This window comes from Micropterus salmoides, unplaced genomic scaffold, assembly GCF_014851395.1.
Source record: "Micropterus salmoides isolate LMB-PRFRI ecotype aquatic unplaced genomic scaffold, ASM1485139v1 Ms_hic_scaffold_4, whole genome shotgun sequence".
Classification (NCBI taxonomy): Eukaryota; Metazoa; Chordata; class Actinopteri; order Centrarchiformes; family Centrarchidae; genus Micropterus; species Micropterus salmoides.
Window position 1 is genome coordinate 28821476 of NW_024043372.1, and position 26376 is coordinate 28847851.

Below are 26376 nucleotides of genomic sequence, written 5' to 3' on the forward strand. Positions count from 1 at the left end.
CTGACTTAATAATAATAACAACAACAACAACAATAATAATAGGTTAATTTCAGAATATTGCACAATCCATTTTGTATTACTGTGACCTATTCACATAATCAGACATATCAGATGGATGTGACCGATAATATTTGTGGATAGTAAAAATGACACATATTTAAATATGGCAAATTGCAGACAAAAATGTCCACATGACAAACATTCTTTCATTTTATAATGTAAGCTGTAGTCCTAAATGTATACTGTAATATAATATGTACCATATGTGAAACAGGAATGATGATTGAAAGGGTAATAAAGACAATAGAGAGAGAAATAGGGAATCATGTAGCATTATGGATCCTGATTTTTGGTGCCTTCTTGCCAGTATGAATAGTGCTTTATGCAAATAGTGTTCAGAGGCAATTCTCAGTGAAAACTTAAAAAAACAAACTCCAAACTAAAATGTTGGAGGAAACCACATCCACAATGGCATTTAGTGAAACACCATCAGTGTTTGTGGATTGCTGTAATGAGGAGTACATTTCTCAGTTTGATTATAGATTTAATAGTTTGATTATAGTTTTTCTTACTGTGCTGGTGTAACACCCGTCTTTGGTGCTGAATTGACAAACCAGTAGTGAAAAATATGTGGGCAACAACAACAACAAGCTGTGCAAAATATAAACCTCCATTATTTAAAAATGTAATCAAATAGACATAAAAAGTCAAAAACAAGGCCAAAGCTAAGAAAGCTAAAAGTCAGCTCAATGAGGGAAGCTCAGGTTCAATTAAATAGAATGAAATTTGGCTATTTGCAGCTGGGTGTGCTCAACCTCCTTTCCCTGCGTGTGGCAAAGCCAAGCATCACGCCAAGGACTGGTCTGCTGCTGTTGGTCACGGGCTGGTCGGTTGTGACTTCTTCACTGCCTGGGTCCTCTGGTAACTCCGCTAAGTGGCTGTTGCTCTGCACCATGCAACTCTCCAGCCATGTCCCACACTATCTTGGATACCAGCAGCAAGCAGACAAGCAGAAACGCATTCCACACACCAGACACTGCCACCAACCCACATAACATATGCCCAGGGAAAAAGACATCTACATTGTCACATGCAACAAATCTACACCTGTACACAGGAGACAATCAGAAAACTCACTGAACCTAGTGTGTGGCTGATTAAATGACTGCCGATTGGAGGTCACGCCCAAGCACACCTGTCTACCATCAGCCCATCCCCATGAATTCAATCCATGTGAAGACCACACCCACCAAACACACACACACACTCTAGGTGCTCACCCATCACTCTGTCACTGCACTGTAGGCCGATACAGGTCTACCCTGTTACACTGGACCACATGCTGGAAAACCATGATAAGACTAAGAGACATTTAAACCAGACCGGAAATGGGCTACTGTTCTTCATTCGAAGCATCTGCATTTAATGAACACTGTTAAATGCTGAAAATAACTTGTCCTGCTGTTAAAATGTCATCCTAAATCAGACCTTGTTTGCAGGCAGTTGTTGAAAGGTTTTTATGCCAGCATCGGATGCTGTTTGAGTTGTTTACTGATGGGATCGGTGGGTCAACGTGCTCTTTCACGGGAGTACAATGATCCTAAGATAAAGGTGTCTTAAGAGTGGGTGTTATTTGTGCCTCTGGAAAACAATGGAGTTTGTGTAGTTCCAGTTCATGTCAGACAAACTGTTTAAATGAAGTGCAAACAAACACGATGATAAGAGCACTTTTATGCAAAATGACTCTTCACTTGAATTCAGATGTACAATGTTTGTCTGAAAACAGAGTAAGCTTGTTAGTCACTGTGAGCTAAACTTGTCTGAACTGATAATGACTGATCGCTCTGGTCCATATGCAAATGAGCCTGCACTGGATCTGCAGTAATCCACGTTTACCTAGTAACAATTGTTTGCTTTGACCAAGGTACACATTCAGGCACATAGAAACACCCAGCTGAAGAGCCACGGAAATATTAGCAAGATGGACAATCTCTGTTTCAGGTGATCATGGTTTCATTACAGAGCAGTCAATCTTTGACTTTGTTTTCATCGATTCTCGGCATCCTCTGTGCTTATCCCTGAGCTGTGTGGGTGTGTATTCCACTACAGCGGCCTGAGATCACTCACCGTCCTTATTTCACTGAGAGAACACACTTATACACACACCGACACACACCTACACACAAAACCAATACACGCATCAGTTTCGTCAAATGAGGTCAGAGGTCTAAGCGTGTTTTGTCAGCTAATTATTTTTCCAGCTCCAGAGGCAGACAGTGGAGGAAAGCCCCTGCCTTTAGCTGGCGGATGACGCAGGTGAAGCTGCAGTGAATGCAGCCACCTCAACACACACAGTAAAGCTACCAGAATAAATTAGGTGTGGCAAATAGATGTAGAGACTTCAGCTGCACTTCCCACTGATCTCAGAGTACATTTATGGTTCAGTAACAATTACAGTATTTTGTAGCTTCATGGAAATTTTCCCAATTATTTCCTGATACATCACTGTCTGGTTTTGTGTGTCTGTTATGCACATACATACAGTTTTGCAAGACATGGTCAAATTCCAAGAACAGAAAAGACAATATTAATACGGTCTGATAAATAAAACCATATTGAAATAAGAGGTCTGTCATGCAGCAACATGTAGCCCAATGCGATCGTAAAATACATCATTGTGAAGTCACAGAGACACATCATACCTTTTTGCCTAAAAGCAGGCTGTCCAGACAAACACCGATCAAACATCCCAAAATCTACAACAATATGAAAAAGTTTGAGCTCAATTTTGAGGAAATGAGCCTGAGTTATATTATTATTGATACAATATTCACTTGGCTTGGCTGATATTGCAGCGACATGTCATTTTGTATTGTGATGTAAGCTTCATATAGTAGATCAAGCAGACAGAATATCTATTTGACGTTCTCTAAGAAAGTGGGGACATTTTTTGTGTTTTAAAGTCATTTAAAGGAACATTTAAGAGTAAAATTGAGGTTCAAGTAAACAAAAGCAATTCAAGTACGCAAATAATAGAGTAGAATGATATACACATGTTTAGATCACAGTTCCATCATCATTAAAACATTTAGTAGAAGAAAATGATTTCTGCTGCTTAAGTCAAAAATAGTAATAATCTTGTCTATGTGACAATTTTCAAAACAGACACAGTTATAAAGTGCTTCACAAGCTAGTAAAAATATATATTTTTTAAACCGAAAAACAGAGCAGACCTCTGTAAAAATGTACACATACACACAGATACATACACATATGGATATATAAATACAGTGTGTTTATTTTAATTTGTAGTAAACGCTGATGAAGGCCACGGTTCATCCGTATTTATTTTTCTGCTAGTAGTAGCTGAGTTGTAACAGTAGATATAAATGGGTTTGTGTTTGTACCAGCCCAGCAGCTGAAAAGAATCTACAATACTGCATTGTTGGTTTAATAACTCACAGTATGAACGTTGGAAATATGAGTAACACGGGAACCAAAGTCAGCAAAGGTTACGACTTGGTTTCATTCACTTATGTCGCCACAGCTCGACCAAAGTTGTACAAATGTCACCTGTTATCAGAAGATGCTGTAAAAAAAAGACAAAAAGGCGTTCCGGTGTCGCCCAGATTGGCATCACGCTGCAGGTGATAGACTGCTCGTTTATGTGGGGATGTGATGAGGTTCAAGCTGTTATCAGGAAGAGTGAAGGTCAGAGGGACTTAGTCTTTGAAGGGTATCTGAGCGATGGACACTGTCCACGCTCAGACCTGCCAGACCACTTCATCCACTCAGTATCACTAACATCAGAGCTGTCTGTTCATTGTATATGACAATGGAAAAGTCAATGTGCTCACAGGAGCCAGGTCAGGCAGGAAGTGCGCCGATCAGTGATGAATGTGTTTTGTTTTGGTGCCTTGTCTTTTACTCAACCTCCCAAGATACAATATCAGTCAACATGTCAGTCATATCAGCATTCTTAACTGGTTATCTTTTAACAGACAACATCACAACATCAGACATGTGTTATTCATCCTTTTGCAAAAATCTCAAAGATGCAGTCTACTCATACTGACCCTCTAGGTATAAATGAGATTTTTGAGCGCTTGGTTTTATTCTTGGGGTATCTATATTGCCAAACAGAAGGGAGAGGCTGGAACTCCACTCAAAGTGGATGCGATGGATCCTTGCAGACCTTGTCTGCTTTCCCAGTCAGCCTTTTCAGGTACTGGGTATGTAGGTCAACCAGCTGTTCCCCTGTGAGTTTCCCACAGGTCTTCACAATTTTGGAATGTCCATGCCAACATACAATACAATAACACATGATGCTCTCAATAAAAGATCTGTTATGATCATGTTCAGATTTAAATTTCTGAGACTTTTAGGCCTGGACTATGTTTGATTTCAAGAGGCTGACCAAGGCGCAAATTTAATTATATGGTGTCCAGGGTATCTGCTACATATAAAATATATAGCAAGAGTGACAACACACTGCTCTGTGTTGTGCCAATAGAGGCAAAGCGCACATCTGACAAGGTGTCACCCTTTGAGACCTTCCAATGAGGAAGTCCAAAATCCATGTGATTAGTCCATTAACAAAATGGTTGCTGATTAATTTTCGACTAGGCTAATTAACTGTCCAACTGCATGTCAGCAATGACAAGCTAACCTACTCCTCTGAAACTATTATATGGGACCTGTGAGTTGTGGCAGGTGAGTCATCTCTTTTTGTCAGGTGGGGAATATCTCGGAAGACAGACCACTACATACGCTTACAGGTTGAGGTAGCTCACTCTGTCTTTATAACCAGCAGAACAGACAACCAGCAGCGTGACCGTGCTTTCAAATAATAGCTCATTTCATAAGATGCTGCTTTACATTAGACAGAGTTACTGAGGTTGAGGTCCAGGGGCCTGTGGTGTCTGTGTTGACTCACACGGTCCCTCTTTCACCCACCAGAGGGCAGCATGGTGCTACATAAAGCCACCAGCTCACTGCAAAAGGAAAAGGATAACATCAGCGGTGAGTCAACTCTTCCCTGGGCAGTGGGGCGTGTCCCCCTCGTTCCAAAAAGAAAATTTGTCTGTGAACTTTTTCTGCAGAAAGTAAAGTGTTACATGTCGATTTCACGAATTAACATACACGGATGTCCCTTCACGTGCACTGACTCGCGCAGTTAAAGCGCGTCTATGTGGACCTAGTTCACCCTGACACCTTTTACTTTCTCATAATTTATATTTTTAAGATCTTAAAGTGTCCGGATTCGTCTGTTTGAACATCTTCTAGAAAGGACCTCTTTAATTGATAAAGGAGACAGGGTCGTACTTCTTAAACACACGCATACACATGCATACACCCTTTTGTTTGTATAAACATTTTGCTTCTGCCAACTACTGTGATCAATCATCAAACACGGACGTTTTCTCAGCGGGAGGGGCGATTTATTTTGCTCCAAGGGGGCAGATCAGCCTGCTGGCTTCTGATTTCCAACTGAGGACCGAGAAGGCAACTCTGAAAGTTTATCTGCTCCTGTTTTGAAGATGCCAAACAAGAAGAGAACCCGTAGTCACCAAAAAACCACAAAGGAGGCCAAGGCAGTAAGTTTCCTCTAATTATTGCATAGCATGGGCATACGCAGCTAATGGATCGGGCCACTTCAGAATTAAGTTAGAGATGCAAGCAAACTTAAAACACCCAAAATGGCTTAAGGTTAGCTTACATGGTGATAGTTTTAAAACGATAGCAGTAGATGGATTATTATCCACTGTCATCCTCAACGTGTACATTTTCTACACATATTTTGGAATGTGATGAGTATTTTTGTTTAATGGCACTCGATGTTGTTGTTTATAAGCAATAGGTTCTCCTCAAAGTCAGCATAACGGCTGAAAAGCTATTGATGATTTCAGGGGGTCATTCCCATGTTCCCAGGGTCCTATGTTCCCCAGATTTATATGGCACATAAAGGGAGCAGGACAATTCTTGGAAACCAGTGTGTCGATGGGAGTGTGGGGGCAGGTTTCTGTCTAACGTTACAGGTCAGTGCTTGATTGTTCAGAGACCCTGCTGAAAAAGAAGGAGTTTACTGTAATCTGGCTGAGTCAGAAGAAGGCAAGACACACAGACCCGCTATGAGTAGTTATCATCTCAAGAGTGTGAGTGTGTGTGTATGTGTGTGTGTGTGTTTGTGTGTTTGGGGAGTGGCATGAGGGAAAAGATCCTGCAGTGAGGACAGGAGAGAGTGGCAGTGCAGGTTTGAACCTTTATTTCAGGCCAGTGTTTTTTGTTCTCCTGCTCCCCCATGGCGTATGCAGCATACTGGATGAGTCTTGTGAGTACAGACTTACATCTGTTACTTTTCACTGTCCTTCTCTCTTCTGTTTGGCCCTCTGGCAATACACTTAATAATAACTCAAAATGTAAAACTTGGCACCAGTAGGGACACTGCATGTGTGCTTTAACTGCAGAAGACCAGCACAACCAGTTAGAAGGTATCCAAGCTCTGCTGTTTGCTCTTTAAAACTTGGCGTAGGCTGCACAAGATAACCTTTGAGTTGAAATAAATTATTGTTAGGGCTTTGCCCATGTTCTGTCATACACATGCAGTGTTTATATATGAGGGTGTGTGACTGTTTAAACCGAGACAGGCTTCAACATGCATTCTTGTTTCAGCTTTGAATAAGGCTCTGTTACTCCTCAAGGTTGGGATCAGATCTTAAAGGATTAAAATATATTGTTTGAATGACAGTAGACAGTTATTATTGCTTACACCTAACACAGTTCTAACATATGTTTGACTAGAGCGTGTTTGCTTTTTATTTATAACGCATGTAAAAAAAAAAAAAAAAAAAAAGTTAGCAACGAGATGAAAGGAACATTTTTCGACAGATGTTAAATTAATAAACCACCAACACAATAGGTGGAATCACTGCATCCTGTCCAGACGTTCCGTTGAATGTATCGCCATAAACTCATTCATCCATCAAAGCCGATAAAGACTTACTGTAACAAGCTGGTGTGTCTTTCTGTTTTTTGTGCATATACAAACACACTGTTGCCTCTCCAGAATAAAAAACTATGAGCATATATAAAACAAACAAACAGACAGACAAAAGAAACAAAAAAATAATTGATACAACCAAAAAACAAAAAGCCACCTCCTAACTCACCAACCAGCCACCACCCCCGTAGCCAAAAGGCCAGTGCTGGATTTCAGGATGCATGTGAAGGAAACTCTAGGTTTGTGTTTGTCTCCCACTGCTGAGTGCACTCACACTTAGTAAAATAAGCCAGATATCAAAACACCTCGGATCTTGTTCATTTAGAGTTTCTGATGACCTTGCACAATCTCATCTGTAGCCACTTGGAATACTAGTCTTCACTCTCTGAGTCATAAACTCATTTGTCCTTTCAGAAATTCCTGAGCTGCTTTTATCTTTAATACTTAAAACGTATCTTTGCTAAGAATTTGTCTTCATCTTTTTAGATAAGATTATTTTCAGACTTTTACCATGAGAACTCCTGCCTGGCCCGTTACATTCATTTTTGGATGTCTCTGGAAGTGTACAGTTATATGTAGACAAATTGCACCCTGCATTCTCTCTGGGAACATAGGTGATCCAGTGCGTGAGGCGGTGATGGATAGAGTTTGTGTCTGAACTGCTGTGGCGGAGATAGTGTTGACTGTATTACGACATGGGTCTAAATATAAAGACGAGCGCCAGTTTGGTAGACGAGTCCAGTTACAGATGCACACTTAGTGTAAGTGGCACTGGCAAGTCATTCATTCACTTTATTCTCTCAGGTAACACTCCTAATTTAAATGGTGAGCTTTATGCAAGTGTGGAAAAATGCTGTAAAGTAAGAATGCTTACAAAAATAGACACAACAACATACATAACTATAAACATACAGCAAAAGACATTAAGAACTAACTTCAGTTTAAAGAATAACAAGGTTTCTTGAACAAGCAGTCCACAGAGGAACTGTGGGTAGTTCTCCAAGATCTTTGCAATTGAACCAAGAGGAATTGATGCTGTTTTGGGCAAAGAGTGGTTACACCAAACACTGATTTGATTTAGATTTTTTATTCTGTTCACTCACTTTGTATTTTGTTATCTGATAAATATAATCCATTAACATGTCTATTTTTGTAAACAGTCTTACTTTACAGCGATATTCCACACCTGCCTAAAACCTTTGCACAGTACTGTAGTACTTTTGGGAGGTTACACTACAAGACATAGTGCACCATCTAGTTTCACAGAATGGGTCATCTGGCATTTCACACTGTCGAAGGTGTGCCTGTCTAACAGGGAGTGTGCCAGGCTGTGGGGGCATGTGTGCACACATGTGAAAGCACGAGCATTTGCATAAGTGCAATTACATACATGCTGCGCGGCTGCAAATGTGCCCGTGCTATACATGCTTTGTTTGCCTTTTAGTACTTTAAAGCTGATGATACACGGAGCAACTTGTAGAGCAATTGTGTAGGGCAACTTTGCCATCAATGATAATGAGTAAAGATTACTACTGTAATCCCTTTCCCTCACCATTCCGCCACCCACCCCGCACCGCCCCTATCTGTTAAAAACATTGCCGGACTTGCCACTAGCAAGACTGCCCAGCAACATTGCTCAAAAAGTTGCCCCGTGTATCATCAGCTTTAGTCCTCTTGTACAGATAAAAGGATAGAAAAGCAAACGTGTGTGACTTCGTTCCATTGCTGTGTTTTCAAAGTCTGACTCCCCTCCACCAGCGCTCCTGCATTCTTTTAGGGATGCGCACATCTGGAATGCATTATATCAAGGGCCTAGAAATAGAAGATGTTAGATTGTTATATTGCCACACTAGTTCTGTGTTATTAAGATGTCACATAGCAATTTATTCACATTTTATCAGTGCAGGTCTACAGGTGTGTGTTTTAATAGTCTTTTATCATTCACGTCCACTGATATTAATTTGTGTGTGTATGTCTTAATTCTGTAAAGCATGCCAAAAGGGATGTGGTTTCTTACCATTCGAATTCAGTACCATATTGCATCTACTGTGATGTTACAGGTTGCAATGCCAGTTAACTATATTTTGCATCCTTAAACCCGTCCATGTAGCATGCTTAAAAATATATCTCACAGCTCCAACCTGTTTGCTGCACAAACAGGAGTTTCATGTCCCGCTGCTTTAAGCTCAGTAGTAGCATATTCCTTGAGGTTTGCTCTAAAACACTCAGAAGTGAAAGGCTTGGCTGTCAGAGTGCAGACTGATTCTATCAGAGCGACTCCCTTAAAGGCCTCATTGTCTGCACACTCCACCCGAGAACTGCAATACACGCAAGGTCAGATAAAGCGTTAAAGCTATGGCTGGAATTGCACTTTGCACCCACATTGCCTCTTCTGCAAATGACATGAAGACAATAGCAGCAAAGTAAAGGCAAATACTTTCCCTACACACTCATAATAGAAGGAATTATAGAATGTAATGCTGTCTTTCCACTTTGTGTGTTTGTTGAGTATACTGTTTAATTACAGCACTGTCTTAACACAAAGAGCACTATAGGTTAAGGTTCAGAAAACCAACACCCATGCAGTAAATCTATTAGTCATGTCTTCTGCAGAAACACTCTTCACACTTCAATTTTGTCTTGTAAAAGCATATTTTGCTGCCTCCCAGGCCACTTGTCACAAGTGACAGTCTTTGATTGGCTCATGCAGAGTCTATTGGATGATTGTTAACATTCTGACCTGGTGACCAGATGTTGATGTTGAAACCAGGGTTTAATCAATATCATTCCCTGCTATAATCCTCAAGAGGTGATGTAAGTGTAAAACAGGATAGGCTTGAATGTTTTCGGCTCAGTCTCTCATGGCAGATAGTTGACGCAATTGTATTATTAAAACAGAATTACGGCCCCTCCCTTCATTCTCAAAGGCAATTAGACAGCCAGGGTGGTTGCACAAGCTATCTTTTATTGCTGCGTGTACAAAAGGATGTGTGTGCCTCGGCACCTATGTGCTCAAGGCCTGCATGTCATCACAAATCTGGGTGTGTGCTTGTTGATAAGCAGCTCAGATACTGGCTCACATAAAACCGAGGGTGTTGCCCATGCGGGCATGTTTTTTATGCATGTGTGCCCGTGTGTGTGTGTGTGTGTGTGTGTTAAAGCAGTATCTGTTTACCCTGAGAAGGAGCTCAGATGTGGCCCCTCATCAGGTCAGTGTCAGTCCACCGTCAGCTCACTTCCCTTTATAGCCCAGAGAGTTACGGCCGGCCTCTTGTGACTTCCACATCCGAGCCTTCCCATCTGGCCCCTCTGCTCCCAGACCACGCCCCCCATTCGGCCCCTCTGCCCCTCCCCCTCTGTCTTTTCCCTGTTCCCCTCCCTGACTGTTGGAAACATGCTGCAAGCCGACAGACAAGGCAGAGGCTGACAGACATACACACACACAAACACCCGGAGGCACTTTTTACCCAACATGGGCCAGATACTGAGCTGGATCCGAGGTCCAAAGGACACCCCGGCTCTGCAGGATGTGGCCGTGGAGGAACAGGTGTGTGCAAATGTGTGTATGCCTATATGTGTGTGTTTGTGCCATGGTGCGTTCTGAGCAGCTAATCAAAGAGTGTCCACGTGTGTTTTGTCTCGTTAATGTACGTCAGCATCTGTTCATAATACGTGTTTGTTGTTCTGTCAGTTCTGCTAGTCTAGTTTCCACTGTTGTTTGTACCGATGTTGAGCAAAGGACTTATATGGGAAACACACATAAGGAGGAAAGCTGCCTTGGCTCTGACCCAAGCCAGACCTCCATCACTCTGTCTTTCTCTCTCTCTCTGTCTTTATCGCTCTCTGCTGGAATGTGAGGCTCCCGGTCAGTTTGCAGCCAGAGTCTGAATTTTGTAGTAGTGGGATATTAAACCAAGGCTGGGACAAGGCCTGCAGTGTTTGCTACCAGTTGCTACAGGCACCAAATGTCTGGCATAGAAAGTGACTGCGTGGTGATTTGTGACAGCTCTACATGGGCTGTCCTGATGTCAGTACTTTGTTATCAGGACTGTGTTAGTTTGCTCTGAGTCATTTTATGTGTTAAAGGTTAAATAGTGTCCTGGCAGGCAGACTGCAAACAGATAGTCTTCAGATTTTGGGTGGGTGGGAGTTTATGTTTCTTACTTCTCTCTTTACTCCGCAAGTCATCTGGCACCAAGATCATTAGACTGCCAGGAAATAGCCACTGAAAATATATCTTGACTGTGCATGCATAACCATGAAGAAGACAATAGCTGAACACTTACACACGTCCACTTCCTCCCTCTCAAACACACACACACACACACACACACACACACACAAACACACACACAGCCATTACGAACTGAGTGGATGTTATCCACATCAGTCTTGACATTTGACACTTGTGTTTGCATGCTGTCATACAAGTAAAAGCAATTTCAACACCTCAGTGGATTTAACTGATTTCTAGTTTAACTCATTTGTCAAACTTAGAAGCAACTGTTTGGTAACATAGTCGGCTCTCATACTGGTTGTTTTTATTGTATTGGCCTAAGGGACAAAGCTGGCCTTTAGTGCAGACTCTGCTGAATCATTTGCCCAAATGAAGGTCTGATGTCATGTATGTTCACTTTCCCACGGTCATCCCTTGATATAAATCACCACGTACTAGATTGGTAAGCATGAGCCTGTGTCATGTGCGGTTTATTGACATTATGTCACAATCTGTCTGGATGCTGAAGTTCAAATATCATAAACAGCCATTTACTGTAACGCTCTGCTAGTTGGAGCCATGTATGCGCAAAGTTAAGAAATAAAAATGTTTTTAAATGGTCTGAAGGCACAAAGCTATATTTATGATATGCTTCAGCCCATGGTGCACTACCTAATAAACCCTCAGGCTGTGTGTGTGTTTGTGAGAAAAAGAGGGAGAGCACACAGTGTGCGTTTTTGTTGACTCACTGCATAGCTAAATATTCCCTTTCCATTTCCTGTTAAATGTGCTTGTAAATGTTGGGTGTTTATCCCCTCGGCAGATTTTTCAGCACTCATCGGGACTTGTCAGATTTCTCACTTCGCTGTTAGTTTGGTTTGAGTTGACTACATATTCAAATGTTGCTCTCAGGCTTTTGTCACGTCAGTTATATAAAAGCAACTGTGGGAGAGTTTCCAGGCCTCTGGGCTCACCTGATGAATGTTCTTCAGCGAGGCGTTCAACACCAAACTCTTACTGAACTTTTGTTGCTGCTGTCTGTTTACATCTCCCATGCTTGAGGAGAAGCCGGCGCTCGCCTTACAAGCAAGGATAAGTAAAGAAGACCCAGCAGACTGACACTCGTTGGAAATTGTAATGTGATATAATGATTGAGATTCTTGGTATTGCTTCACATAAACACGTGGACGTGGCAAGCTGAAGGTGATGATGAGATGTTAGCAATCTTGTGATTATTATTGTGAGCAAATTTTCAAAGGTCCCAACCAAATCTTGGTGTCATTGCGGCTTTTTTGTTCTCTTTTGTTCTGTACTGTGAGGGGACAAAGTGCAGCGCTAAATTTAGAGATGGTACGTGGACGTGCGGCCGAGCAAAGACCATCTATAGTTTACTGGAAGTGTGGGGGATATGGGGGATACAGTTTCACACTATTTGTATTTTCTTTAAGTACTCATTTAAAACTGGTTGAAACTTAGTGATTTTTTCATCATTGTCAATGTTGTTAAGGATATTGTTACACTGAAGTCATTGTTGTTATAATAGTTAAATAGAGAGACAGTTAATTTTAAAAAAAATGGAGCTGTCAGATTTACATTATCCTTCTTAACATGGCCATGTGTGCTCTCTCGCTTTGTGAATACTGACTACAATAGCACCGCCAGGTGAAAATTGTAGCCTGCTAAGGGTTCATTGTAGTCTAACAGAGACGCAAAGATAAAACAGTTTTTAATTTTTATTTTAAGTTTTAAAGTTCAATTAAATTTCTTGTTTTCCGTTCCACTCAGTGTTTTGTTTTCATTCGTTGGTGGGCCTTCAGCACCACCTCGCTTTCACTTGCTAATGTGCTCTAATAATTAGGTTTGCACTGTACTGTTCAAAGGTTTTACCTCTTTGACTTTAGACAACACAAATATATATTGTGTGTGTGTGTGTGTGTGTATGTATGTATGTATGTATGTATGTATGTGTGTGTGTGTGTATATATATATATATATATATATATATATATATATAGTATATACAGACAGACAAGGCTACATTAAATTTAATGATCTGATCCATAACCGCACTATACTATAACCTTACAGTATAAATGATATTTAATTATTACACTACTTGCACCATGTCTGCCTCAATGTAGGCTACTGTATGTACAGTAAAAAAAGTCCCCCTCTTTTTATTCAAGTTACTGTAACTGATAAGTATTGTATTGTTGAACTTGTTGAAGTATATTTATTTGATTTTTATCTAGTATTAAATGCTCTAAGCTGCTGTAACATAAAGACATTGCACTGGAATCAATAAAGTACTCTACCTACCTACTTACCTACCTACTGTAAAACTTTAATTAATAGCCCGGGCTTTTATTTGCTTAAATCACTAACTCACCCTGCATATATTTGGTGTCCATATGGGACAGGCCTTTACCATTCTGGTATATCTGAATGAATTATACTTTGGTGCTCATTGTTTAAGTAAAATAAACTAAACGATTGCATTGTGGAGAATCTAACTCATCTAACGATGTGAAGCAACAAAAGTTTAAACATTTAAATTGGTATGCATGATCTAAACAGCTTAGCTCAAGCAGGTGACCCAGTGAGCTTCAAGAGGTTTTATACATCCGAAGAACTTCTATAAAACCTGAGTTTATTTGTAAAAAAAAATTGTGTAGACATACCAGGACAGGTTTCTAATTGGGACTAGCTTTTGATTGAAGTTTTACGGTATCTATCTATCTATCTCATTTGTATTGGCAGCTATGACGCCCTTTAGCCTTTATGATTACAATTGAATGATAATGTATTATTATGCTCTTTTAGTATGTTTTCCTCTGGATGTACAGAGTGTGGACTGTCAAGTCTGTTCTCAATAAAGATCAATGGCATAGACCTTACAGCATAGACTTCACAGCAAGTTAAAAAAATTACCAGCCAGTGTCTGTTTGGGACATCTTATCCAGGTAGTATCAGTGAGAATGAAGCCCAAACTGGACTGTAGCCTCTATCAGCTGTGATAACACTTGATGACTGGCAAAACATGCTATATGTATGTGTTATGCAGACAGATTAGAGATTCATCCTACCTGATAATGGTCCACTAAAAAGAACCTAGTTTTCATGTCAAGTAGACTGACTACGTTCCTACTTAGCCTCCCACTAAGCATGCACATGCCAGTGCTTGCTCTCTCTCTCTCTCATATACACACACACATAAACACAGTGTTTTTTGGAGTCGGTGGGGGCAGAGCTGTTAGAGGAGATTTCTTTTGAAAGGTCCCAAAACAGGCAGAAATATTTCTGCCAGGGAGATGCCAGGCCAGGAATTGTGCAACAGGTTGAGGAGATGTGTGGCATGCCTATTTGTCCTTTTTAAAGCTATTTTTAGACACAAAGAATGAGATCAGAGGAATTTTGAAACAAGACAAACTATTATTCTCGCAAAGAAAATACTGAATGTCTACAGTACTCAATTCTGAACTCTGTCTAACTTTACTCAAGGTGATTATCAGAAATGCCTCAAAGAATGCCCTTTTTCTGCAGTAGTTAGAGTTCACTGTAGGGTAATATAAAAGGGAAAGCGCATCCGCCTGTGTGTTGTAACACTTGAAACAAATGTCATGCCAAGTTCTAACATAAGCCAAGGACAACTATTGTGATCATGGATAAAATGCATTTTGTTCTAAAATAACATACAGTTCCTTTGCTTTGCATACATTCATGTGACCTTGCAGTATTACAGTGCAGAGACAAAACACATGTGGTATTCATACAGAACACGCCAGTCTTCTGTTTGTTAAGCATAAATCAGCACTTGACGGACAGAGCCTACACAGCAGTTTCAGATAACATACTGTATAAGCCTCCCTTCATTTTCGTATAAGTGCTCTGACACAAGGGGGTGCTGTTCTCCCAAAACCATCTCCTGTTCACATGTTGGACATGTTTTCTGTTGTGCTGTGCTTTATCTGAGAGGTACTTAAAAGTCTCTAGATAAACATTAGCAGGTACTGAACAATCAACTAATCAGTAAATGCTGAATGTGTGTGCTGAGTGGGGAAAGGTGACACTGCCAAGATTTTATTTAATTATCGCACAACCTCTGGCTGCTGTCCAGAAACTGTGTTTCCGGTCCTTTTCCTTTGTTCGGGGAGTACTATGAAGAGCTGTGAAGACTGGAGAGGAAACATCCGAACTTGTGTTGATGATCACCTTGATTACGGTCTCTTCCTTCAAGCCGTGCCTTTCTTAAATTTTAAATAGCCAAAGCAGATAAAAAGAACTGTCCTTGGGTGTGGTTTGGGCTACATGTGATGTGACCCCCCCTCCCTCCCTTCTTTTCTTCCTAACCACACACACAGACACACGCACACACGCACACACAGTTTAGATTCCTAAGCAGTGAGTCCATCTCACAGACACACCCAGAAGCTGCCAAACAACACTGCAGCAGCAGCAGATCTGCTTGTTCCCCATCACTGCGTATATCTTTAACTCCACCTCCACAAGAACTCTGTAACACTTTATTTGGATAGTCTGCCTACTTTTAATGAGTATTGGTAACATATCAGCTGTTTCACTTTGTCTGTAGATGTTTAACATTCCCTAACTAAGATATTTTTTGGGGCCAAAACCTTACCAAACCTACAAAACGGTTTTATTTGTGGAACAGAATTGTTGAAATGTTAGAGATACTCTGTAAACTATCTGTAGGCTGACTATATCCAAATGAAGTCCAACCAATAACTGTACCTGCAAACATCTTGATGTAGACGATCATGCCGGTTATCAAGCTGCAACATCCCTCCTCATAAACACCGCCCTGACCCAGCCCAAAGTTTTCCTCAAGCCGACTTATTTATTTTTCCTGGCAGGCAGCGAGCAGTGGGTGGGTCTTCATGTATCAGACCGTCCACTCTGCCTGAGCCTGCTCTGCCGCCTTGCTGCTTAGGAGGTGGAGCCTCAGCAGCACAGACTTGTTGTGCTGCTTCCACCTAGGCGGAGTTTTTTCACAGCTGGGCCTGTGTATCCGTATGTGTGTTTACGTGTGAGTGAGTGCATGTGTTTTATGTGTGCGCATGTGTGCTTGATATACTGTGTTGCTTTAGTGTTTCTACAGCAGGAATCTAAGGTGAACCAGCCTCAAGAGGGCATCTTGGTAGTATACACAGCTGCATATATCGAGGAAATACACTCACAATCAAACCTATGGTATGTATCTGGACAGTATTTCCCCTTCATGCTTGCTCTTTTTGTCAGCGTGTGGCAGGGCTTCCTGTTTGACTGACAGCTGTCAAATCACTTTGATGGCTATTGTGCGGCAGAGCTGTGGTTGCAATGAGAAAGGCGGAGGTTTGTGTGTTGGCACTGAGCAGCAGTTCACCATTTTGTTTTTGTGTGAGACAGCAGCTTGTGGTGATCAAGTTTGCTGCCTTGGCAAGTTCAGGAAAGTTCACAAAGGACTAAAGATTTCTGTGTTACTGTTAATTTGTATGGACCCGAGAGCAGTCAGTGAAAGGTAATCCAAGTGAACAGTAGATAATCAACTGTAAACGTGTACTGAGGGATACTGTATGTACGTATACTAATGTTCTATTAATATATCATCAGGATCTGACAATAATGCTTAATGTGGCTTTGTACAAGATCACTGTTTGTGCTTTTTCCCATCTTGTACTCCTCTCGATTGGTTGCAGCTAGTTAAAGTGCGTGTTAGTTTGCAGTAAAACAGAGATAAACGAAAACCAAACAGAGAGAAGTAACATATATTTACCCTGTGCAGAAACCAGTACAGTGTTGTTAAAGTGCCATGTTTTTTCTTTCCTGGCCGACTTATTTATTTTTCCTGGCAGGCAGCGAGCAGTGGGTGGGTCTTCATGTATCAGACCGTCCACTCTGCCTGAGCCTGCTCTGCCGCCTTGCTGCTTAGGAGGTGGAGCCTCAGCAGCACAGACTTGTTGTGCTGCTTCCACCTAGGCGGAGTTTTTTCACAGCTGGGCCTGTGTATCCGTATGTGTGTTTACGTGTGAGTGAGTGCATGTGTTTTATGTGTGCGCATGTGTGCTTGATATACTGTGTTGCTTTAGTGTTTCTACAGCAGGAATCTAAGGTGAACCAGCCTCAAGAGGGCATCTTGGTAGTATACACAGCTGCATATATCGAGGAAATACACTCACAATCAAACCTATGGTATGTATCTGGACAGTATTTCCCCTTCATGCTTGCTCTTTTTGTCAGCGTGTGGCAGGGCTTCCTGTTTGACTGACAGCTGTCAAATCACTTTGATGGCTATTGTGCGGCAGAGCTGTGGTTGCAATGAGAAAGGCGGAGGTTTGTGTGTTGGCACTGAGCAGCAGTTCACCATTTTGTTTTTGTGTGAGACAGCAGCTTGTGGTGATCAAGTTTGCTGCCTTGGCAAGTTCAGGAAAGTTCACAAAGGACTAAAGATTTCTGTGTTACTGTTAATTTGTATGGACCCCGAGAGCAGTCAGTGAAAGGTAATCCAAGTGAACAGTAGATAATCAACTGTAAACGTGTACTGAGGGATACTGTATGTACGTATACTAATGTTCTATTAATATATCATCAGGATCTGACAATAATGCTTAATGTGGCTTTGTACAAGATCACTGTTTGTGCTTTTTCCCATCTTGTACTCCTCTCGATTGGTTGCAGCTAGTTAAAGTGCGTGTTAGTTTGCAGTAAAACAGAGATAAACGAAAACCAAACAGAGAGAAGTAACATATATTTACCCTGTGCAGAAACCAGTACAGTGTTGTTAAAGTGCCATGTTTTTTTCTTTCCTGGCTTACTTACTTACTTACTTACTTAGTGTCAGCACAGAAATCCTATTACAGTAGGTTTGTCTAATGACAACGTTTGCTCTTGAAATCTTCCCTACAGCAGTAATCATCCTCGTGCAGCACTGTACTGCAACCTTTAATTTTATACTTCTGCTCCACTTTCTTGTCTTCTGTCATTTCCACCATTGAGCCAAAGCGATCCATTTTATCACGAGTGACCAGTTGGACAAGTTGCAAGTGTTACTTTGAAGTTGTAGCAGCAGCTAGCAAAGGAAGTGTTTCCAGCCATATTCACATCTGCGTGTCTGTGGTTCGTCTGGGTGGGGCCTCGCATTAGTCATCAGTTTTCATTGCAGACACAAGCTACTGCTTTAATTGCTTTTCTTTTTGTTTCTTCACTTCTGAAAGACAAATACATTGCAAGTCAGGTGTGTCATGCAGACAGCAGTCCTGGCTGGTCTGATGTTTAACATATGAGCAGGAATCATACCCATCTAAAACAGGAAAAGGACTCAAGCTGCAAACCTCCAGCACATTCCCAGGTGGTGCCTCCAGCTGAATGAATGCCAGTTTGAAATGAGCAATGGTTTCAAATGGCACTGTGGTGCCTTGTCTCTATTTTGACAACACTCACTTGGGCTAAACTTGTGACCAGCTCTCACAGAACGACGATGATGTTGATATCAGTGTCCTTTCCCCAGCTACGTCAGTCAGTGTTGTCCTCACTGGTTGCTTTTAAAGTAGCTAAAGCTCTGTGGTTCAAGTAGGGTGTGTGCGTGTCATGTGTCTTAGTAAAGGAAATATGGTCAAGTGCCAACCTGAGTGACCTCTAGTGAAATGGGTTTTGATTTGTGGGATTTTGTGTCACTGTTCTGATGAACAGGAGTTGCTGCTGCTTTGAGAACACAATTCCCTCTCTTTCTGTTGGCCACAAACGGTTTGACACTGGTGGACACAGCAGGCCCAACACATTATAGTTGAAACTTATAACTTGTTGTGGCATTGATTGCGAATATATGTCAGGCTCTGTGTGCATATATGTTTGAGTGTGTGTATTCACATTTATCATGGTGTTCATATGTACTGTTTTCATAGTCTTTCTATGTGTCTGTCGGCTGTGAACTCAATATATTCCCTTTATAAAACAGATACATGGCAACTACCGGCCCTTTCCCCAACAAAATTTCTACAAGGCACGGCTCTTTGATATTTCTACTGTCTGCGTACTTTTATTTTGTCTGCGACAGGGGCTGGACAGAATAACAGTAACACCTTAGTATAATGCTCTGTAACATAGTCACATCACAATCTACAAAAATGAGTGTAATGTTGAATTAGCACAGTCTTAACAAAAACGTAGTAGCCTCATTTAAAGTAGTATTGGCTGCAGGGGTCTCATAAATACATTAGATTGTAAGGTATTCCTGTTATTTTGTTAGCCACTGTTGGACACACGAGAAATTCTTGTAGAAATCATATGTACAGAGCTGAAGTCACCAACCACTTGGGGCTAGCTTGCATTTCACTAGCTTATTTTCCCCAATGTGATCTCTTTGTTTTTTGTGAAAAATTTTCACAAAAGGGATTTTCTGCCTCATATTTCAATCACTATTTATGTAATTGCTTGCCCTTATACATTTTAACAAAAACATAATGTTTATTTCAGTGTAATTTATGAAGTAACGCTACAGATAGACAGTGCAGCTACTGTATAGCAGGGCCTTGTCAGTAGGCCGGATAACTGACCCTCATTACTCTTACATAAATGTGTCCGTAGTGTTGGAAAAACAGCAAGTTCCGAAAGCAGGAATTTCATTTTGCTTTTCCAGAAAAAACAAAAACTCTCTGCAAATATATGTTGCAAAGAAGAGGCTACCTGGCAGACCTTAGCTCTTTTTGGCTCAGTATGGCCACTTCCTGAGGTTACCTGTACCACACATGTTAAGAAAGTCCACATGATAAGACAATGTGTGAGGTCTGTGCTAAAAGCAGGTTGAACTGTTTGTGTCGCAGTGTGCCGGTGGATGAACAGCATGTAATCTACAGGCAGAGAGCAGTCTGCTGTACAGGAGTCATGAGGAATGCAGGAATGCTTCAGTTTAAGTCGCAACAGACAAGAAAGCTCTCAAAGTGTTTGGGTGGGTCTCAGGTACAAGTTGAGTCTGGTGACATAAAAAACCTCTGCTTTAGACAGATTTTAGTACTTAACTAAAACTTGTTTACAGTTGTATAACTGGCTTTAAAGTAGCCTATTCCTTTTATTGTATCTTTCTTTCTTTCCAAATCTAACAATGCCTACAAGGTAGTGTAGTACTTGTAGTTTTGTAAGACCACTTTTTGATGGTCTTGGTCTTGTCTCGGACTCGACCCCATTTGTACTCGGTCTTGTCTCGGTCTCGGACATTGAGGACTCAGGATTTTATTTCAAGACCAGTCAAGACCATAACTTTGGCAATATTAATAATAATAAATTGCTTGTGCATTGTCTGATTTATTTGTTAACATCCTAACTTTCATTCACCCCTCCCCACGATGGTAAGCATGGAAAAGGAGTGTTGAATGAAGATGCTTTCATTGATTTCAGCTCTTAGTGTTTGTATGTGGATGTTTTAATGGGAAAGTGGATCTTTCAGATCAGTTTGAGAAGTACCTATGATCTCGTTCCACATTTTATTGTGTGTCATGTAATGTGGGGAACCGGTCTTGGTCTTGACTCGATCTCGCCCTCCCTCGGTCTTGGTCTCGACTTGGTCTCAGCCCCTAAAAGTCTTGGTCTTGTCTCGGTCTCGATAAACTCTTTTCTTGGTCTTGACTTGGTCTCGGTTTGGGCGGTCTTGACTACAACACTACCACAAGGTGATATCACCATTTATTAGTACAGTCCAGGGAAGAGACCATTGTGCTTTCTGTGTACTGTGTACTCTTTGGCATGTTGATGTATTATTAATAATTTTTATTATATCCGATACTGACAGCAGGAGTCGTCTTGTAAACACACCGTATAGTTCCCTTCCTGTCTGTTATACATTGCATTGTTACCTTAATGCACTGTGAATGAGATAAGCAGCCTGTTTGTTTGCCTGTTGGATAAGTAACTGGGCGGTTCACTGTATGTGCTGCCTAACCTGTCTTTGTTAACTAGCATCTGTCACACACAAGGCTGGTGGTGGACTTACATACACTTGTTTTGACTTCTAGTAAGTGAGCATAACTTATTTTATGTATGCAAGGGGTCAAAGAGCACAAGGCGGAGTCACATTATTATCTTGAGATCAGCAGGTCAGCACTTTGTTTGTTAGTACTTTGTGGACTGCTCTCGTATGACTAAAAGGCAAATGAGTCACCAAATCCCCTTGGCCAACTTCCTTTGATTTCAACTGACACATTTAAAATGTCTGGACTGTTCCAAATTTAGTTCAGAGGTGGTCTTTGAGAGCTTTGGTTTTGCCATAATGTCTGTAAGGGAAAGTATAGAGCACTGTAATGATGTCATTCATTTGGACACTGAGTCATGATTTTTTTATTTTATTTCCGATGGGACATCTGACATCATGTTTGTTTGAACAAGAAGGTGAACACTGCTTTAACCACAATCCCTTTAGGCAGGTTTCCCCTGTTTCAGTCTTTATGCTAAGCTAAGATAACCAGTTGCCTGCTGTGTTTTTATTATGTACAGAAATGAGTGATATCAATCATTTAATCTAACTCTTAGCAGGAAAACCTATGAGAAAGTGGCATTTACCAAAGTGTTGCACTATTGTTTCAATTGAAAATGAAAGCTTTTTGTAGAAACAGTGACAAAAGTAGTGTTTTGGTATTAACACAGAAATCTAGGTATATTAGCACCGGAAACAAAGGACTTTTAAACTTTGGTACAATTCAACTTCAGCATTAGCTTCATAATACCGCAATGAAAATATCTTAGCTGCTGGATTTCTGTTTCACGTGCAAGTTCAACCTGCAAAACACATTTGACACATCATGCATTACCACCCAGCGTGCACAACTTCCTTCTCTTCAGTTATTATAGTTTTTTGTGGTAACTTAGCAACAATTAATATTTACTGCAGTAACAGAAGCCACATGACATCCCCTGTGGCAGAGTATGCCCTAACTGCTTATGACCACAATTCCTCCCTTGCGCCATGTCCTCTGTATTCTCTCTCTAAACATCATTATGTTGACTTTCCAACAGTCAGCCAGTTGATAATACGATTAGAGGAGGTAATATATGTACAGGTAAAGGGGATGTTCTTTGCTGGACAAAAATTATTTATTTGATTTTGCACAATTTCAATGGTTTTTTACATTCAAGTTCATCAGTTGTATGAGGGCAAATGGTAAAAAAACAAACATGCATCTTTATTTAAAGTGAGAGTTTCTAAATAAATATAGAGTCTTGGAGGAATAATTTGAACCTCAAACCTGCCCAATAGTTGAAGCAATGCTAGCTTTAACACTATGTGATTCACATGGGCTTATTCCGAACTGGGTTGTGAACTCATTTTGTGTTAAATCTAACACCAGTGTGTGAGGCAGTAAGTGGCTGCGCTGAGCTGCAGTCATTTCTAAATCAGGTCCCAGATTGCAGATATTGCGATACACAATGTGCTCTGTCTGTCTGTGTCTCTGTCCTCCTCCTGTTCATCTCTGTGTTTCCCTTCACTCGTTGTAGACATTCACAGACATGCAACCTGTCTATGCCCTCCATCGTGCCAGCTCAGCGTAACTGTAAAATGTGATGCCTGACAGGTTAACTCACTCAGAAGCTTACAGGTGCTCAGGTGATTGGTAGACGTAGTTTTTTTTTTGTCACTGGACTCTATGGGCATCTGTCAAGAATACTTTACAGTTCATAACAAGCACACAGACCAGTGAAAAAACTGTAATCTGTGACCACACATTATCCACACGATCTCACAACCCAAAAGTGAGTAATGTCCACCAACTGTAGGGTGACCAGAAACACGGGACAGTCCAGAATTACGAGCAGTTGTCCCGACTCCTGTCCTGTTTGTCCTGAAAAGTAGACTAAACATGAGTATGATTTGGTTATAGCCTTTGATTGAATGTTGATCGCTGTGAAACATTCTGTTGGTATTGCGCACAGATGGGCATGCTCTGGGTATCTATTGGCTGCAGCTGTGACTGCAGTGGGGAGAGTGGGGGTATTTGAGCCTGAGCCACCCCTTGTTTCTCGGCAACCATAGACAAATTGGGTCATGTGATTTTTGTGTCCCTTATTTTACTCACTGTGTGATGGAGAGAGGCCCGTAGAATAAGTGATTGGCACATTTAAGATTAAAAAGTATTTTTTTTAAAGGAGTCATGATTCTTGTGTCTAAACAATCACAGACAAGTTTCAATAAATCTCACACATGTGTTAGTGCTTGAGGAAGTTACAGTATGAGGCTGTATACTGTTAGCATGATGTCATCTCTAAACTGCTTGATGACACAAGTTTGTTAAAATGGCAGGGGCAGGGTCATGATGAGTCAAAAGACCTGGGGGAAGTTATTTTACTGTAATTCTGCATTCTTACATTTTATCACAGAAAGAATCTCTCAAAGCTCAACTTTTTTTTTTGGAAAGTGATAATTTGAAAACTGTTTATTTTAGATCCAAAGTGATTATTCCCAGGAATGCAGCACAAGAAGTAAAAACTGGCTGAACTCCTCCTGTCTCCCCTATTTGGACACAAGGTTGTTATAGCCACAAAGTAATGAGTGTGTGCATGCTCTTTTTCTCTTTTTGTTTTCTAGTGTAGATGAAGATAGTGGAAGTTGCTAGGACAGAGGAAGTGTAGCTACAGGCAGCTACGGAAAAGGAGAGATCTGATACAGGCCCCGCACTGTGACATGAATAAAATAAAGTAAATTGTATGTAACAGAAAAACATGATTTACACACTGTTACATAAAACACAGTCACTGTGTGTTTGTCTTAATGACAGATGGTTGACAGACATAAATAATTCATCTTAGAGTTGATTTTTGACTTTCATACTTTTACTGTTAGTTGACGCTGAGTGTAATGTACTGGAGGCCCTGCCCTGTCCTGAAGTTCACCTGTTCTCATCTGGTCACCCTGACCAACTGGCTTGGTTAGACCTGACTGGTGAGTGCTGCAGCACCATACAATGACATGGGTTGGATGTGAAACTAACTGCCAGAACTCTGCTGCATCACTGATGTCAGTGGGGTGGAGGCTCATTATTCACACCGCCTGAAAGGACTGGGCTGGGCTCTGCAGCACACTGGGCTCCACCTAGAGAACGCTGCATACCTCAAATATACTGAACAAAAAGGAGTTTATTTAGTACACTGTTTGTCAGTTATCCTTCATCACAAGTGGAGCAGAGATTATACTTGAAGAGTAGTATGTTTAGGTTGTGCTTCTACTGCTTAGGCTTGTTAAATAACTTAATTAATGCTTTTTCATTTTGCAAATGCACTTTTGCCGTATGTCATTATTATTATAAGAGATCAAGTGACACTGCCCTTGTCCCCATGATAAAGCTATATCCTGTTAATAAGGGAGAGAGCTAGTAACACCCATCCAGCATGCTCCCTTTTGCTGTCAAAATCTCTACAGTGCAAAGATGCTTGATTACTGCATAATAAAAATTATTGCTAATTTGACTTAAAGAACGGGTAAATCAAATATTTGTTGAGCTGTTTTCTGTAAAATCATGGAGCTTGTTGTAGGTGGCTCAGCGGTTAGCACTGTTGCCTTACAATGTAAAGGTCCAAGGTTGAAGGACGTATTGAGTAGGAGACATTCCTTCTGTAAAAAAGAGTAAGACTCCTTTAGACAGATAAGATAGGTTTGTTTAACAAATTGAGTAGTCTCAAAGATGGTTGGTTACCTCAGCAGATTAATGTTTTATGTTTCAACTCAAAGACTGAGGGAATTTGTCTGGGGTATGGATACAATCTGTTTCCAGTTATGAATTGCGATATTTGAAGACATAACATTTGAACTACACCCCATTAACCTTTGAAAGAAATCTTAGTATCTGTGACTAAGCTGTGTGTCAGTTGCTGCTCTGTCCAGCAGTGAGAGGTCATCTGAGTCAGCTATTAGCAGTGTGCGATACTGCCGGGCTTGTGCTGCTTATTATAATGCTTATTGTGAAACACATGTAACCCACTGGTAACTTTTTGAATAAACTTTATTGGCATTGTCAAATAAGGCAACAAACTTTTCTTAATAGCCACAGTAAAAGTGATGGCCTTTGTGTTTTATTATCCACAGTACAGATGGAAACGGTGGTGGAATGTTAATTAAAAAACATTACAAATACAGGCTTTATTTGTAAACTGTATGATAGACGTTAACAATACAACAGTAGGAATGGCTCTTTAAACTAAAGCATGGGAAAAGCTAATATACTATATATAAATTAGGACACAGTCATTTAAAAATAGACTAAATAATACCTTTTTATTAGAGATAATACATGAACACACAGTGACTACATTCTGCTGGTTCAATTGTCTTCACTGGTTAGGTGTTTCCTGAGTACAGAAAAGACAGACAAGAGCATCCGCCACAGAAACTCAAATCTTATCAAGAGGAAATCTAAGACAAAGATCGCAACACCTCTAACACTGTGTGAGGAAGCACGTGATGTGTGAGTGTGGAAAAAAAAGGCCTCGGTCGACATCGTTGGCTTTCTCTAAGGACTGAATTATCATTTTACACTGTGTGACGTCAGCTGAAGAGTAACTTGTGAATCCTGCATTTGTTGTCACTGTTGTCGGTCGCTGGGACAATCGCAACCATAATAGGCTGTCTGGTTGCTCGCTGCAGTCACGCCCTTCAGTCTGGAATGTAGCTCTTAAGTCAACCACCTCTGTCATGAGGCATGGTGGATGTGTTTGTGGGCATTTTGCAGCATTACATTACTCATAAATGTGTTTTATCTTTTGCCTCTTAATCTCTGTCTTTTCCTGTCTCTGACTTTGTCTTGAAAAACCCAGTTCGGAGCGTACAGCGTGTTCTAGTTTCCTTTCAGAAATGTGTGGAATGTTTTTGTTTTCCACAAATGTTAGCTCTTGTGAAACTGAGATGTTGCTCGGTGTGAATCTTGAAATGATTATGACGGTGTGATGGTGTCTTGTCAGATTTGTTTACTACACATGCATAACTTTCTCTCTCTCTCTCTTTAGTCTCAGCCTAGCCAGGCCCCACCCAAACCGGCAGCTCCGGTCTCCACTGTGAAGGCTACACAGTTTGAGGTATGAAACATTCCTCTTTAACAGCCTTTAACCTCATCTCTCTCTCTCTCTCTCTCTCTCTCTCTCTCTCTCTCTCTCTCTCTCTCTCTCTCTCTCTCTCTGAAGAAACTTCCCA

At 40.9% G+C, this 26376-nt stretch overlaps 1 protein-coding gene across 23 annotated transcripts in view; it reads left to right on the forward strand.

The window, feature by feature from the left end:
- The first annotated feature begins 5443 nt into the window (after positions 1-5443).
- cast (calpastatin) overlaps positions 5444-26376 on the forward strand; it is a 40975-nt gene continuing 20042 nt past the window's right edge. For 4 of the 23 annotated variants that reach the window (XM_038696377.1, XM_038696388.1, XM_038696386.1 and 1 more), the window contains exons 1-2: positions 10382-10547; positions 26193-26261. In XM_038696377.1, the coding sequence (XP_038552305.1) occupies positions 10473-10547; positions 26193-26261 (144 nt within the window). In that variant the 5' untranslated portion in view covers positions 10382-10472. Of the gene's footprint in view, positions 5598-6186; positions 6332-10380; positions 10548-16259; positions 16428-17237; positions 17406-26192; positions 26262-26376 lie in introns of those variants that run through there. The other 19 variants (XM_038696390.1, XM_038696389.1, XM_038696393.1 and 16 more) reach the window with 12 other exon arrangements.